The sequence below is a fragment of the Thunnus thynnus genome, chromosome 22 (genome assembly GCF_963924715.1).
Source record: "Thunnus thynnus chromosome 22, fThuThy2.1, whole genome shotgun sequence".
NCBI lineage: Eukaryota > Metazoa > Chordata > Actinopteri > Scombriformes > Scombridae > Thunnus > Thunnus thynnus.
The window spans coordinates 18,226,318-18,240,388 of record NC_089538.1 but is presented as its reverse complement, the minus strand read 5'-3'; the positions used below and the strand labels follow the sequence as shown (position 1 = coordinate 18,240,388).

At 37.1% G+C, this 14,071-nt stretch overlaps 1 protein-coding gene and 1 long non-coding RNA gene across 4 annotated transcripts; both read right to left on the bottom strand.

The window, feature by feature from the left end:
* Nucleotides 1-1,365: 1,365 nt before the first annotated feature.
* LOC137174875 (uncharacterized) lies at nt 1,366-2,495 on the bottom strand. The gene is made up of 3 exons (XR_010925494.1): nt 2,261-2,495; nt 1,726-1,903; nt 1,366-1,525 (listed from the first exon to the last, which is right to left on the bottom strand). It is a non-coding gene; the product is annotated as an uncharacterized lncRNA (long non-coding RNA).
* A 2,887-nt stretch (nt 2,496-5,382) lies between these two features.
* Nucleotides 5,383-13,981, bottom strand: LOC137174320 (E3 ubiquitin-protein ligase TRIM21-like). 3 transcript variants are annotated; one of them, XM_067579532.1, is made up of 16 exons: nt 13,883-13,979; nt 11,676-11,910; nt 11,061-11,242; nt 10,838-10,916; nt 10,655-10,740; nt 10,208-10,295; nt 10,023-10,108; nt 9,584-9,671; nt 9,339-9,481; nt 9,116-9,235; nt 8,305-8,400; nt 8,114-8,217; nt 7,855-7,963; nt 7,585-7,729; nt 7,462-7,488; nt 5,383-6,783 (listed from the first exon to the last, which is right to left on the bottom strand). In XM_067579532.1, the coding sequence occupies exons 1-16, from the start codon at nt 13,925-13,927 to the stop codon at nt 6,248-6,250; spliced, it is 2,169 nt and encodes a 722-aa protein (XP_067435633.1). In that variant the 5' UTR covers nt 13,928-13,979; the 3' UTR covers nt 5,383-6,247. The 3 variants fall into 3 exon arrangements, with proteins under 3 accessions (XP_067435633.1, XP_067435634.1, XP_067435635.1); XM_067579533.1 differs by having other exon boundaries at nt 9,393-9,481; XM_067579534.1 differs by lacking the exons at nt 9,584-9,671; nt 10,023-10,108 and having other exon boundaries at nt 13,883-13,981.
* Nucleotides 13,982-14,071: the final 90 nt, after the last annotated feature.

Sequence of the window (14,071 nt, the reverse complement as noted above, 5' to 3'; positions counted from 1 at the left end):
TGTTTATGCTTGGCTCCATAACTGGCCTTGCACAGCTGCATGACATGAAACATATCAGTAGTCTGCAGAGTGTGTATGTACCTGTCTATAATCCACTGATATTGATATTCTACTGTACAGCCACAACAAATGAATACACTGAAAAGTTTATAATGTTGTTGGTAAGTTGTGCTTGTAAAGCTGCTACAGCAAGACAATAAACATGAAGTTTGGGTTGTTCAAGCCGGAAGTTGTAAACACTACTCATCAATGAATAAACCACTGAAGCAACAACAATTGTAGCCTCACAGCAACAAGGGTCACACCTACACACTTTTTTTTTGTTAGGGAGATTTTCTCACCTGCTCTGATCTGCCAGCCTCAGTCTAGAGTTGATCAATACAAAGTGAGGTTTAAGTCTCTGCTAGAATTTCAAAAATGAACCTGCCTTTTTAAAACCTCCTCTTATCTTGTGAACATTTGATCACAACCAATCATCCTCACCCAAAACAAACAGTTTAACAACCAATCAAATGACTGCAAATGTATCTTTTACTATGTATGGTATGTCTATGATAATTACCTGTAAATGTACAAACAAACTGCTATATCTGTAAATGAGGAAGTGAACTGTATATGTGACCCTGTCAGGGTGGGTCACTGTGGCTGAGACCTAATACAAGACAATGCAAAGACTGAAGCAGCTTAACAGCCAATCAAATGACTGCAAACGTATCTTTTACTATATACGGTCTGTCTATGATAATTATCAGTAAATGACTGTACAGCAGGGTAATGCACATGTGTTTGTTGACACAAACCAACTGCTATTTCTGTAAATGAAGAAGTGAACTGTATGTGTGACTCTGTCAGGGTGGATCACTGTGGCTGAGACCTAATACAAGAAAATGCAAAGACTGAAGCATTAACCATGTACACAGGAAAATACTGTACTGCACATAATCTGAAATCTATCCAGTCATTAAACAGTGTAAAGTACAGTGACAACAACAAATGTAAAGCCAAACATCGTTTTATTTTTTACCAACACCATGAAAAAGAAAACAGAGAAAATGTTTTCAAAACTTCCCAAACATCAGCTCTATTCATTTCACCTTGCTTGATACAACACACTGTATTATCTATAACATGTGATTTACAAAATATATGTAGCTCAAGATTCTTTCACATTTTCGTGAGCACAAATTATTCATTTAGCAAAGCTTGACAGAAAGTTTAGGTGCAGGCTATATTGCCTGGTCTTTCATTGTTGTATTTCTGATAATGGACAGGGAGGCACTGATTTTCAATCATATTACATGCCACAATCACATTTTGATTGCGTTTTGTTATATCGCTAGCTTCAACTTCGCAACCCTGTGTGGATGTGACATGATATACCAACATTGTTGACTTGCTGATGCACAAGTTATCTCGCAAGAGCCGGCCAGCGTCACTACAGATCTCCACGACTTTTCCCTTATTGTCGTTGTTGATGAAGGACTGCACAGGAACTCTGCCACAGAGTCCTAACCTCATTAAGTATCTGTGTAAAGAGATCATGTTAAGGTTCAACTTTTTTTTGGCTTGCTGAGTTGCTGCAGCACTTTTGCTCTTAAGTCCAAAGTTAAACATTGCAATGATATAGGATTAAGAAGAATCCACTAAATTACAATTCAGCATAGATTTTTAGTATTACTGGCTCTTTCACAAGAAAAAAATAATTGATTTAACATTTTAACTCACTTTCCCCATTCCTCTGGAGAATTTGTGTCAAAGTTAGGTGGAAGGATGTGTTTCTTGATGAATTCATTGTATTTGTCTATCTCACTTCTCCCCTGACAGGGCCTTGAGGGAAAGGTCACGCTAGCAACAGGGGCTAGAATGAAGATGATGGGAGTCAGGAGAATGACGTTCATTTTGTCTAGAGTGGAGAAAGAAAGAGAGTTTGAGTTATTGAGCAGAGTAATTAGTTGCTCAAAAACAAAATAAACACACCAACAAGTAATTTGTCAAATTCTGTACATGCAGGGTTTAAAATTAACATCCAGTAACTGCAGAATGGAAATGCTTGCCAAATAAATCACAAAGATCTTCATCTGGACATAACATATACTGTAGGGGCTAACTTGTATCTCCATATTTTAAATAAAGGACGAGACACCAAAAATTCCAAGGAAGGAGATGGAATTTTTAAATTGCGGTTAAAAATTAATTAAATTAAAAAATGCCAAAATTTTTAGAATTTTAGAGAAAGAGGGAGGAAGAGGGGTTTTCTTACCTTTCTCTGTTGTCGTGTTAGTCTGGAGAGGAACAATACCGATTGATGTTTAAGTGCCTGTTAGAACTTCTAAAATGTTTCTCCCCTTTTAAACTTGCTCTCTCCACCACATCTTGGACACAACCAATTATGTTCAGCCAAAATAAAGCTTAACAGCCAGTCAAATTACTGCATATAACCCATGTCTGATTGCCAGTAATTTAGTGTATGTGCATATTTGACACAAACCAACCGCTGTTTCTGTAAATGGAGAAGTGAACTTTTGTCATGACATACTGTATGTGTGAACATGTCAGGGTGGGTCACTGTGGCTAACACCTTATACAAGAAAATAGTGAGAAAGAAGCACTCATAATCATGGCCCTTGTAAGTTCATGAGAAATAAACTGCACATAATCTGCAACAGTCATTAAAACAAATACAGAAAGGACAATATGTGTAATTGAACTTCAAATTCTGTCAATATAACAACAGCTACAGTGCATGCATGCAGTATTCAGTGGTGGATGTTGTTGATATGATATAAGACTTTATTATCAGCTTACACTGAAATTCATTTTGCATTCTTAGGCAGTTCTGTTTAAGAGGTTTACACACAGATTAAACATACAGTTATACATATGACACTTTTCATGGACATACAAAAAACATGAAACAGTCATGACAATCATACATATCACCTCAGAATTCTTCAGCCTGTTGTGTGTATATTGACTCTAAATCACATATTAGAGGGCAGAAGTTGGTGTTCTCCATTTAAAAACATGCAAGGACTCAGAAGAGATACTGTTAGCGACTTAGTCTGAGCAGGCTCATGTTGTGAGCTACTTGTAAGGAGTGTGCCACAGGTTGGCTAATAATCTGCACAAATTTGGATTTGATTATATAGTTTAGTCTGAAGTTTCACAGATAAGCTGCTGAACCAGGCCATACTGCAGTACAGCATGACACTCTGAATAACTGATCATCAGTCACACTCATACAAAGGGTGTCAGATATATAACTGTTAAAGTATTCATAGTGAGTTCTGCAGGACACAGTAGCAGAAACATGACTTCCTCTTCACATGATGAACATGTTAGAGAGAAGAGGGTGTAGTGATAAAAATGAGCTGAAACAGTTATAGGCAGAGGTGAATGGTAGTGCCCAACGAAATATTATATGTAATGTGGATTAAATAAATATATATACTGTATGGACTGATATATTCATGATATTTGTCTTAAGAAGCTGATCATGAACCAGAACGTCCAGCTGGGGACCCTTGTAAAATGTCATTCCCCATCTCTCTCTCCTCATTCCCTGTCATCTCTCTACTGTCAATGATCTGATTAAGAAATGAAAAGCTCAAAACCAAACATATAAAACACATTCTATTTTTTCTGTGTCATTTTTTTCATTTCTTATTTGTACACAGGACACCAAGTCACTGTGGGAAACACATTATCACTAAGTCACTGTGGGTGTGACTCATTTTATAATCTGCAGTTCATCCACTACTACTTTTAATCCACTGGGCTCAGTTAATCTAAACCCACCAGTTAACAGTTACCTCAAACTAAAATTGCATTTGTTTTTAAGACACAGCATAGCTATGTTATATAAGATGATGTACTATCACATTTTAAGCCTGCCAACTAAAAGCAGACACTTCAACATAACCTTATGTGGTCAATGGATCAAGAACTGCTGCCAAGCACATATATAAGAACATCATAGCATTTACTTTCAATAGTTAGTAGATTGTACTTTGAATATTGAATACTTTTCAACTGTTTTACTTCTGTTAAGTGTACTATTACTTAACTAAAGGAACAGTGTACTTCTTCCACCACTGTTCACACATCAGCCTTTACTGAATGTTATTTTAGTCTTGTTTGCACAAGAGAACATCTGCAGATCAAGGTGGAGGAGACTCAGGAACACTTTTAAAAAAGAAAAAAAAGGAGAGGGAAAAACACAGGAGTGGAGCTGGGGCCTCAGCTCAAAGGCCTTGGAAATTTGTGGCTGTCATGGAGTTCTTGACACCCTTCATTGAAAATTGTGGCACCACCTCAAACCTCAGAAGAGGAGCAAGGCCAGTTATGGAGCCAAGCATAAACATACAGCCATCCACCTCTGCAGCCCAGTCAAGAGCCCCACCACCAGCACATAAAGCCTGTTTCTGGAATTTTATTGTGGCTTTGCACAGTTTTGAAAACCTTCAGGCTGTCTAAAGGATGTAGAAGTGTGTTTAACAACAACAAACAGTTACAAGTAGAATGAAATGATGGGGCAACAACACCAAAAGGACAGTAGAATATATTTATTTACAATCATGTGCCAACACACAACCAATGCAGTGCAAAATCTATATAAATCCACACTTTGTAATCAGAGTGGTCTCAAATCTAATAAAATAATCCATGTAAAATAAATAATAATAATACTCTGTCTACTCAAAACCACCCTGGAACCTCCTCTAACCCTGTGATTTTAACATGTAAATCCTATGAGTGGAAATGTACAGGCCACCCCAAACTTACCTAGTCCTGTGCCCTGGGTAACTGAAGAATCACATAAACACAGACTTTGAACAATTAACAGAACAATGGAGTACAAGTGACACAGGTTGAGATAAGTAGCCTTTTTCGGCTTAAAGTGTAGCACTTTATCTGGGAGGTGGTGGACAGGGATTTGACCTTGGGATCTCTAATGCATGGACCAATCAGGTGAGAGGAAAGGCAGGAATGCTATACCTGCTGTAGGAAATGCAAAGAGGAGGGCCACCAGGTGAGGGAGACAGATGCACACACAAAACACAAGGGCTCCCCTAGAGGTTGCATATAATAGCATTTCACTGCAGTGGATAAAGTAAAAAGTAAGTAGACTGTTAAATTTGGCTGATATACACAGAAATGCCATCACCAATCAACAAAATATTATATAGTTTCATAATAATTGTCCTTTAAGAAAAGGGTGTATTGGTATTGAAAGTACACAGCCAGATATAGAATAATGAACATGGCAACTGGTGGACAGATGGAGAATAACACAGTCCAAAAAAAATTCCAAGAAAATGCAAAAGAGCTTCTGAAGCTGTGAAGAGAGAAAGGGAGACATCAACAAATACAAAGTCAAACTTGTTTTATTGTTTTTATTTTACCCAAACTATGAAAAAATATAAATGAAAAATACAAAATATATTATACAGTAAAATGTTTCCCAAATGGCTGTCCTATTTAAGTAATCAAGCTTCAAATCATAAAACATATTTTAATACCAGTGAACTAGCATATTTAGGATGACTCATGCAGACCACAGCAGTTGCAATCTTATTTCATATCAAAATCACCAGAAACCACATTGTGAACATGTTAAGAGACAAACAGATGAACATGGAGATTAAAAAAAGGGAGTTGTCAAGTGTCCACCAAAAGTAAGATGTTTTAGAGTATAGATAAATATAATATAGACAGATAAAAACAGCAAAAGAGCAAACCATATATTTATAATCAATTACTTATATGTGTCGTACATGAAAGTATATTAAGATGCTAAATATATTTGCAGCAGAGTTTGAATGAAAACAAATGTATTGACAAGATTAGCGAGAATATCTGTCTTATTCATTCATCCTTTGGCATAAAATATGGGTATCATTTTGCAACTTTTTCATATATGTAAATTCATATATACATTTGTTATCTTACACATTTTGATTGAGATACATTTTGCAAAACACCAACAATCTCTTAAATGAAAACGAAAAACTGAACTGAAAAGAAATTATAATGTCGTCATCAATATAGAAATAACAATGTCCTGTTTAAAAAGAAAAAAAGAAAAAAAACTCCTGTGGATGAAGGTCAAAAAACCCAATTTAAACCCTTTAGTAGTTACAGTAAACTGTTGTTGTACACCCAACTCATACTTTTAATAACCAGTGGTGCACTATAACTTACAGCACACCAGTAAGACATTCCCCTCATATAATTACTACTGCTTTTACACAGCAGAGATAATCAGAGGATCCACGTTTTCATCATTTTGCTTGAGATGTGGACTGAAATACGGGAGGATCTCATCCCTGAACGAACAATTAGTAAATGAGTAGATGTGAGATTGAGCCGTCACATCGTAAAAGGACACAAGACCTTCCTCGTAAGCCACAAACACCCCCACCTTCCGAGGTTTCTCCTTCAGGGTAAGAGGAACGGGTGGTGCCGTCAGAGCTGCATACTTCTTGCCTTCATAATGTACAAGAGCCCAGTAACCGTTATCTGGATTCAACGACAGTTCCCCTTTGCGGTTTGCGTCACCTCTCGCTACGCCCAGATCCCACCCAGTCTTGTTGCTGACCTCCACCTCCCAGTACGACTTCCCAGTGGTCAACCTGTTGAGCCCCAGGATGCTGCCATACAGATCAAACCTCTTTGGAGAATCAGGAGCTGGCTGGTTCTTTCCTCCATCTCTCACTCTCTTCCCATCGGGAGAAAGAACAAGGCATTGGTGTGCAGAAGTGGGGTCCAGCTTTACATCAACTGCAGTTGAATACAATAGAACAGAATCATGATGCAGCTTTAATAAATTCAGCTCTAATGTGGGAAGAAGCACATCAACTGGGTAACACATTCTAAAACTTCACATATGTTGATGCATTTTATGGATACTACTCCATAATAAAAGCAGATATAAAGCACCCCTCACTAAAGTAAGGATCAACCAGTGCAGAAAATAAATGTCCACAGAAGAATACATTTTCAGTGAGGTTCTGAGGGTGTAATATTGATGATTTGGTGTTATTTTACTCAGGCAAAAAGGAGGAATATTACATCATAAACACACCAATATTAAAATGTCATTGCATAGAAGAACGTGTGCTTTTTGGAGACAAGATAACTGACTTGCTTTCTGCAGAGTAGTTCATTCACAACAGAAAGAGGCACATCAAAATTCCTTGTAAAATAAGTGTCAGAGTAGCTAACTAGCAGTTAATTCGTTTGGTCGCTAACTGGACAATTAGTTAAAGTTTATTCAAGAAACGTAATTTATTTGTACCATTGATTCATTATTTTACACTTATCTTTTTTGTAGACTTTACCAAAATGAAACTCTATGTGAAAGCTTGTCACAGATTTATTTTTTACTTTTTCTTGTTAAGATAGTCACATTCACATAGTTGAATATTTACTATTTAGTAGTAGTTTTGAGATACACACCTGCAAATGCAGGAATCCTCTTGAGTTCTGTGGGAAGAGAAATTACATTAAAGTAAATGACAATAAGTTGGACACAAACCTTGATTTAGTAAAATAAAAACCTTGATAAACTTAGGGACTCACCAACAGAGGAGAGTTTTTCTAGTTTCTGGTGAATTTGTTCCATCATGACAGAAGTTGTAGCTCTCAGGGTACCGAAGGAGAATGAAGTGTCAACAGTTAGATGTTTCCAATCTCTAGATTCATCCAAGCTTGTTAGAGCGGAAACCTGTGTGTCAGAAATATCGCATTGTCAATGTAAAATACAAAACAAGTGGAAAAATCTTAATCTGTATTGTCAGAATTAGTTTGAAAAGTACAGTAGAAGCATAATGTCAGATCCTTCGGGCTCACCTGCAAGTCTGGGTTTTTGTCCAACTCATCGATAGTCCTTTTGAGCTCATCAATTTCTCTTTGCAGCTTCTGGACCAACTGTTGTGCTTCTTTCTTTACTCTCTGTCTCCTAAAAAGTAATCAGTACATTAGTTTTAATAAAATGTACTGTACCATAACTGCATACAGGACATGCATTGATGACCTCTAACTGTGGAGCTCCTAATGAACTCGTAATCAAGGAAGTGTTATCTCCATCACTGGTCTACACAGGACCTACCTCTCCTCCAGAGGTTGAAGGGCTTTCTGCCGAGTATCCTCCACAACTCTCATCACCTCTGAGAACACACTGTTAATCTCCAGCCACTCAGCGTCCAAGCTGCCCTGAAAAGAGTGATGGATAGTAAAGATGTTAAAGAAATATCAATCAAATCCAAAATCAAAAAGTTCTAAATCTCTGCTGCAGCTTACCTTGCAGGCTTTCAGAGATGATCTGACTTCAGCCACCTTTTGCTCTCTCATCTGAGTTTTCTGCTGTAAGTCAGCTCTGGTTCTATCTTGTCTTGCCTTGAATCGAGACAAAAAGTACATTGGTATGCACACATTGTAGTGACCACTTGCATGCTAACACATAAGTAAAATGGTAGCATTGCTGAGTATAAAAGTATAAAATACCCTGTAGAGTCAAACAAGAAGAAGAGTCTACATCCATGCTAACAGTTCTGTGAAGCTGTACATAGGCATAGCGATGTCAGCATGCTGATGAAATGCTAACGTTAGCATGCTAACATGCTAATTTTTGGCAGATATAATACGGTCACAATCTTGCACAAGCATGTTATAGTTTGCTTATTAGAACTAAACACAAAGTACAACTGAGGCTGATGGGAATGTTACTAGTTTTGAAGGTATTTACTCATAAACATAGACTGTTTGGTTTGGTTTGCATTGGAGCCAGTTTGAAGCCAAGCTCCAATGCTTCAATCTCTAGATGAAGCAATCATTTCCAAAATAACCACCAGCAAACTGATTAGAGGGCCCGAAATTAGCAATTGAGACCATATTGACTTGTTGAAAAAAATTATTGACTTTGTATTTCTAGAGAGAATTTGATGATTTTTGAATGGGAGTCAAGTGGAGCCAGCATCTAGCAGCTGTTGGTGGTATTGTACTTTAAGTCATAAACTAAAGTATTGGACAAACTACTGACTGACCAATTGACCAACATTGTCATCCCTAGCATGGCTAAAAACAATATACTGTATTATTAGAGGTCTTGTACCTTTAATAGTTTTTGAGCCTCTCTTTCTTTTTCTTTTTCTTTTTCTTTTTCCTCCACCTGTGGTCGTACTGCTGTTCCCTGAGCTGTGGTCGTTGGTGGCCCCCACATCAGTTGGTCCATCTAAAGGGTGAAAGCACTCAGTGAAAGTTGGACCAAATGATAATATAATGGTGAACCTGAAAGTGTATACAAGTGGATTAATGTGCTTTAATAGGTGACTCACAGGATAAAACCGGTTTTGCTCCACATCCGGATGTTCAAACAAGTTATTTTGTACCTGCTGTACACCAGTGGAGAAATCAAGCGCTCGACAAGCTTTGTCTGAGCTGGTGGCACTTTGATGAGAGCGCTGTGGGCTCTCAAAAACTGTGAAGAAAGCACATTAAACATAATTACTTCGATTTTTTTTTTCTCTGTATTAGTCTTGTTCTCTTTCTGTAATGAAACAATTACAATTATAGAGCATACATGACTTGTTTGTCTCCTTTTCTGTGGCTTCTGCAGCTGCAGGATTCCTTTGGAGGCTGAGGTCCTGTAACACTGGCATCATGGGAGGCTGTCAGAGAAAAGTGTATAAGATAAGATTTAATGGATCTCACTCAACGAAACTTTGCTCACTTTTCCTGATCATTCAATATTTCCATGACACTTTCACCTTTGTTTATAATGCAATATCTTATCCGAAAACTTTGATATTCCCTTTAAACAGTTTTGTATAAAATAACTTTTCTCTATTTTGTCCGGAACTGATGCATGTGCATGACAAAAGTGGAAAAGCAAGAGAGTTACAAAAAATTTAATTCTATACAGCAGGTAAACATCTGGATGAAGTCATTTGAGCTGAAACTGTTTTTTTTTTCCTCTTTTCCAAAGAAGGTTGTTTAAACAAGTCAGAAATCTGTTGTACCTGTGCGCCAGTGGAGAAATCAAGCGCTCGACGAGCTTTGTCCAAGCTGGTGGCACTTTGATGAGAGTGCTGTGCGCTCCCAAAAACTGTAAAGAAAGCACATTAAACATAGTTACTTAGTATTTTTTCTCTGTATTAGACTTGTTCTCTTTCTGTAATGAAACAATTACAATTATAGAGCATACATGACTTGCTTGTCTCCTTTACTGTGGCTTCTGCAGCTGCAGGATTCATTTGGAAGCTGAGGTTTTGTGACACTGGCATTAAGACATGCTGTCAGGGAAAAAGTGGAAGATAAGATTTAATGGATCTCACTCAGTGAAACATTGCTCACTTTTCCTGATCATTCAATATTTCCATGACACTTTCACCTTTGTTTATAATGCAATATCTTATCCGAAAACTTCGATATTCCCCTTAAACAGTTTTGTATAAAATAACTTTTCTCTATTTTGTCCTGAATTGATTATGCATGAGAAAAGTGGAAAAGCAAGAGGGTTACAAAGAATGAAAGGCAAAAATTTTAATTCTATACAGCAGGTAAACATCTGGATGAATTAATTTAAGCTGAAACAGCTTTTTTTCTTCTACTCCAAAGCAGGTTCTTCAAACAAGTTAGAAATCTGTTGTACCTGTGCGCCAGTGGAGAAATCAAGCTCTCGATGAGTGTTGTCAGAGTTTTGGGCCATTTGAAGAGAGCGCTGCTGATATTCCAAAACTACAAAGAAAGGATATGTCACTATCAGACATAGCTGCTTCATTTTTTGGGTGTTATTTCTAATGTTATATTAATAAACTAAAATCAAAATGCATACGTGACTTGATCATCTCCATTGCAGCTTCTGTGGCTGCAGGATTTGTTTCGGTGGTAAGGTCTGGTGGCGCTGGCACATTCTGTCAGAGAGAGGCGGGAGATAAGATTTGAAAGGTTTCACTTGACATTGTAATGTTCTACTGCAAGACTGATTGACTTATATCATTTTTATATATTTATAAAGATGATTGAAGTCTAACATGATATCAAAGACAATGATATACCTCCTTCTTTACCAGAGCACTGGTATTTGGTTTGCTGTCCTTTTGGTGAGATTCTTGCAACTGATTTTTATAGATGTACGGTTCACTCTCTTGTATCCTAATTCCTCTTGGAGTGCTTCCCATCATGCTCTGGTGAATCCTCAGGCTCGGGAAGAGCATCTCTGCAGGCATGTCTGTTGTGTCTGTTTGAGACATAACTAAAGAGTTCATTTTTATAAAAGAAAAAAAAGTTAACTGCAAGAAATCATTTAACCCTTAACTGAAAATTAATTTATCTTCATCATTCATTATATTGAGCAGTTTGGGAGAAGGCTATACACTTGACCCTCTGCATACAACTGTACAAAGTACTGAAATTATGCCAAGCAGTGACATACAGTATGTTGTCAATTATGCACAAAAGAGGGCCTTTTTGTTGGTATGACATCCCAAACACAAAATGCAGCCTTGCTGTAACACTGTTTCACTGTATAAAGGTGAATGTGTGCTAAGAAGGTGACATTTAATTCAGGTATTCAACGCTACATCTGGTGGGAATGTTGGTTCTTTTTTGGGAGCAGGTTAATTAATGTGATAAATGAGAACACAAAGCAGAGTCAGAGGTAAACTACTCACCAGTCTTGATAGAGGTGTAAGCGTCCAGGAAAGGGTCTTCTATTTTGATTGGAGGCATCATGTAGGTAATTGTAGGTTTGTAACTATTAAACATGAACTGGTCACATTGAGGGATGTGCATTCCCTTCGGTGTGCATCCCTTTTTTCCCTGGTGAGTTCTCAGGCCCTGGTAAGTTGTCTCTTTTGACCAACCGCAGTGGCAAACCTGCTTACTCATGTCTGATGTGTTAAGTACCTGTAGAAGACAAATATGTATATTTTTGTAAGCGTGAGTTTTGCGCTTCTTCTTCATTATGCAACACATTTAGGAAAGCACTTGCTTGACTTTTGTAGGAGCAACAACGACTGATCCATAACATGTTCACAACAATGTACCAAACCTTGAAACAACTGTGACATAAGGCATATTCTAACAGAGATCAATAGTGTTATTTTTGTTTGTTTTAAGCATAAAATCAAACATTTAGTAGCACTGTCCACAACAGGCCTCAGGAAATGCTTTACTGAACTGTTTCTCTGCTTCTCTCGTGTCTCAAGGCTTTACTTTCCTAAAGAGGAAAGTTTGATTTGAAATTAAGAGCATATCCTAACATGAATAAGAATAAGTCTGGCAACACCTTTTGGTTATATTTACTCTAAGTTGATATCTGATTGCATTTTCTTAATTTTGTCTCAAAACCATAATTGGTACAGGCCTGAGATTAGACACTCATTTGTCGCCCTCTAGTGGTTCTGAGTGTACTGCACAGTATCTACTACAGTCATCCCAGCTAATTATACACACATTATCCACCAGTGAAGATAACCTGTGAGGACACATAGACTAGATAATATCAAATTTTTTGATCCCGGGGAAATCCCCATAGATAATCAGCACTACAGCAGCACAAGAAGAAGAGCAGAGAAGCAGATAGCAGCTACATGTTTACATGTACATACTGTATGTTTATACTGTATAAATATGCAATGTATATACATAAATATGAGATAACAGAGTACAACAATACAATACAGTAGTATTATAAAGTATAAGAATGATTTGACATAATATAGAAAGATAGTAATAATAATGATAATAAACTTCATTTATACAGCACCGTTCAAAACAAGGTTACAAAGTGTTTTACAATAAAAACAGAACACATTTAAAACACAAAGCAGGTTTTTAAAAGTGATTTAAAAGACGAGACAGAGTTTGCAGCATTGATCTCTTCTGGCAGGTCATTCCAAAGTCAAGGAGCCCTGATAACAACGGCTCTGTTTACACCTGTTTACACCTGTTTACAGCTGTCTTTACTTGTCACCTTTGTGTCTTAAACTGAACCTTGGAACAATAAGGAATTACACAGGGCATTAATAGATCTGAGAAATAACTTGGGGCAAGGCCTCTCTGGGCTTTGCAAGTAATATCTTGAAATCAACTCTAAAAGCAACAGATAGCCAATAGTATTATATAGTATCAGAATGATATAACATAATATAGAAAGATAGTATTTATATATGCTGTTATTGTAAAATGGTGCCTGTAGTTCTGTGGTATACTAAAAAATATAGGTTTTTAATCGCTGTTCAAAAAGAAACTATTACTACTCATGTTTATTGTGTTCAGTTTTAGAAAAAAAAAGTGTGCTTCCTTGTCATCATACCACTGTGTGGTTTAATATCAACGTAGTAACCGGATCTAAAAATAACTTTCATCACAGGAAACTTGATTTACTTGATTTACTTGATTCTGACATCAGCAAAAGACTGAACATCGAATAAAAGCCCATTGAACATTTGTATTTACATTTTACACACGCTCCACTATGTTGTGTGTATTTTTGTGCACGCCTCGAAACCTGTGGTTTTCCTATATTTGCATGACTGCACCTGTCAAGCCGTATCGTCCTTGTAATCATCGACAGTGTTATGAAACTCGGATATATCGGTCACAAGTATGAAATCGCTCTTTTTGACATAACATACTGTGCATGTTTAAACACGACCTCTAATAACTTTACAACACGCATACAAATCTAAATTATTTCTTTCAAATGCTTACAACAGTTTTCAAGATCATTTCCTTCTATTACATATTCGCCAAACAGGAACACTAAACTTCTAATCTGTGTTATCATTCGTGCTTTATGTTGCCTCATAATTCTACCAAAAAAGTGCTTTAAAGTAAAAAGTAACGATATCATAACCTGCTTATCTCAGCCTACCTCGGTCTGTATCCTTGATGATCCTGTGTGTGATCTGTCGGTCATTTCCCGTCTCTCCTCCTTTCTATTAACTTTAAACTGTTTCAGTTTCGTTTCAGCCAAAACAATCCTTTACTAGTTCAAAACCTACTCGCATCATGCACTGTGGTGTCGTTAAGCAACACTAATCTGTCAGACTCATTTGGAAAA

What these genes read in the sequence shown, in the direction of transcription:
- LOC137174320 (XM_067579532.1), bottom strand. Translation starts at nt 13,927, where the DNA reads ATGACCGACAGATCACACACAGGATCATCAAGGATACAGACCGAG. An exon ending in AAAGGAGACAAGCAAGTCAT is followed by an intron (nt 10,109 to 10,207) that starts GTATGCTCTATA and finishes CTTTCTTTACAG; the next exon opens with TTTTTGGGAGCGCACAGCAC. An exon ending in AGAAAAACTCTCCTCTGTTG is followed by an intron (nt 7,489 to 7,584) that starts GTGAGTCCCTAA and finishes CTCTTCCCACAG; the next exon opens with AACTCAAGAGGATTCCTGCA.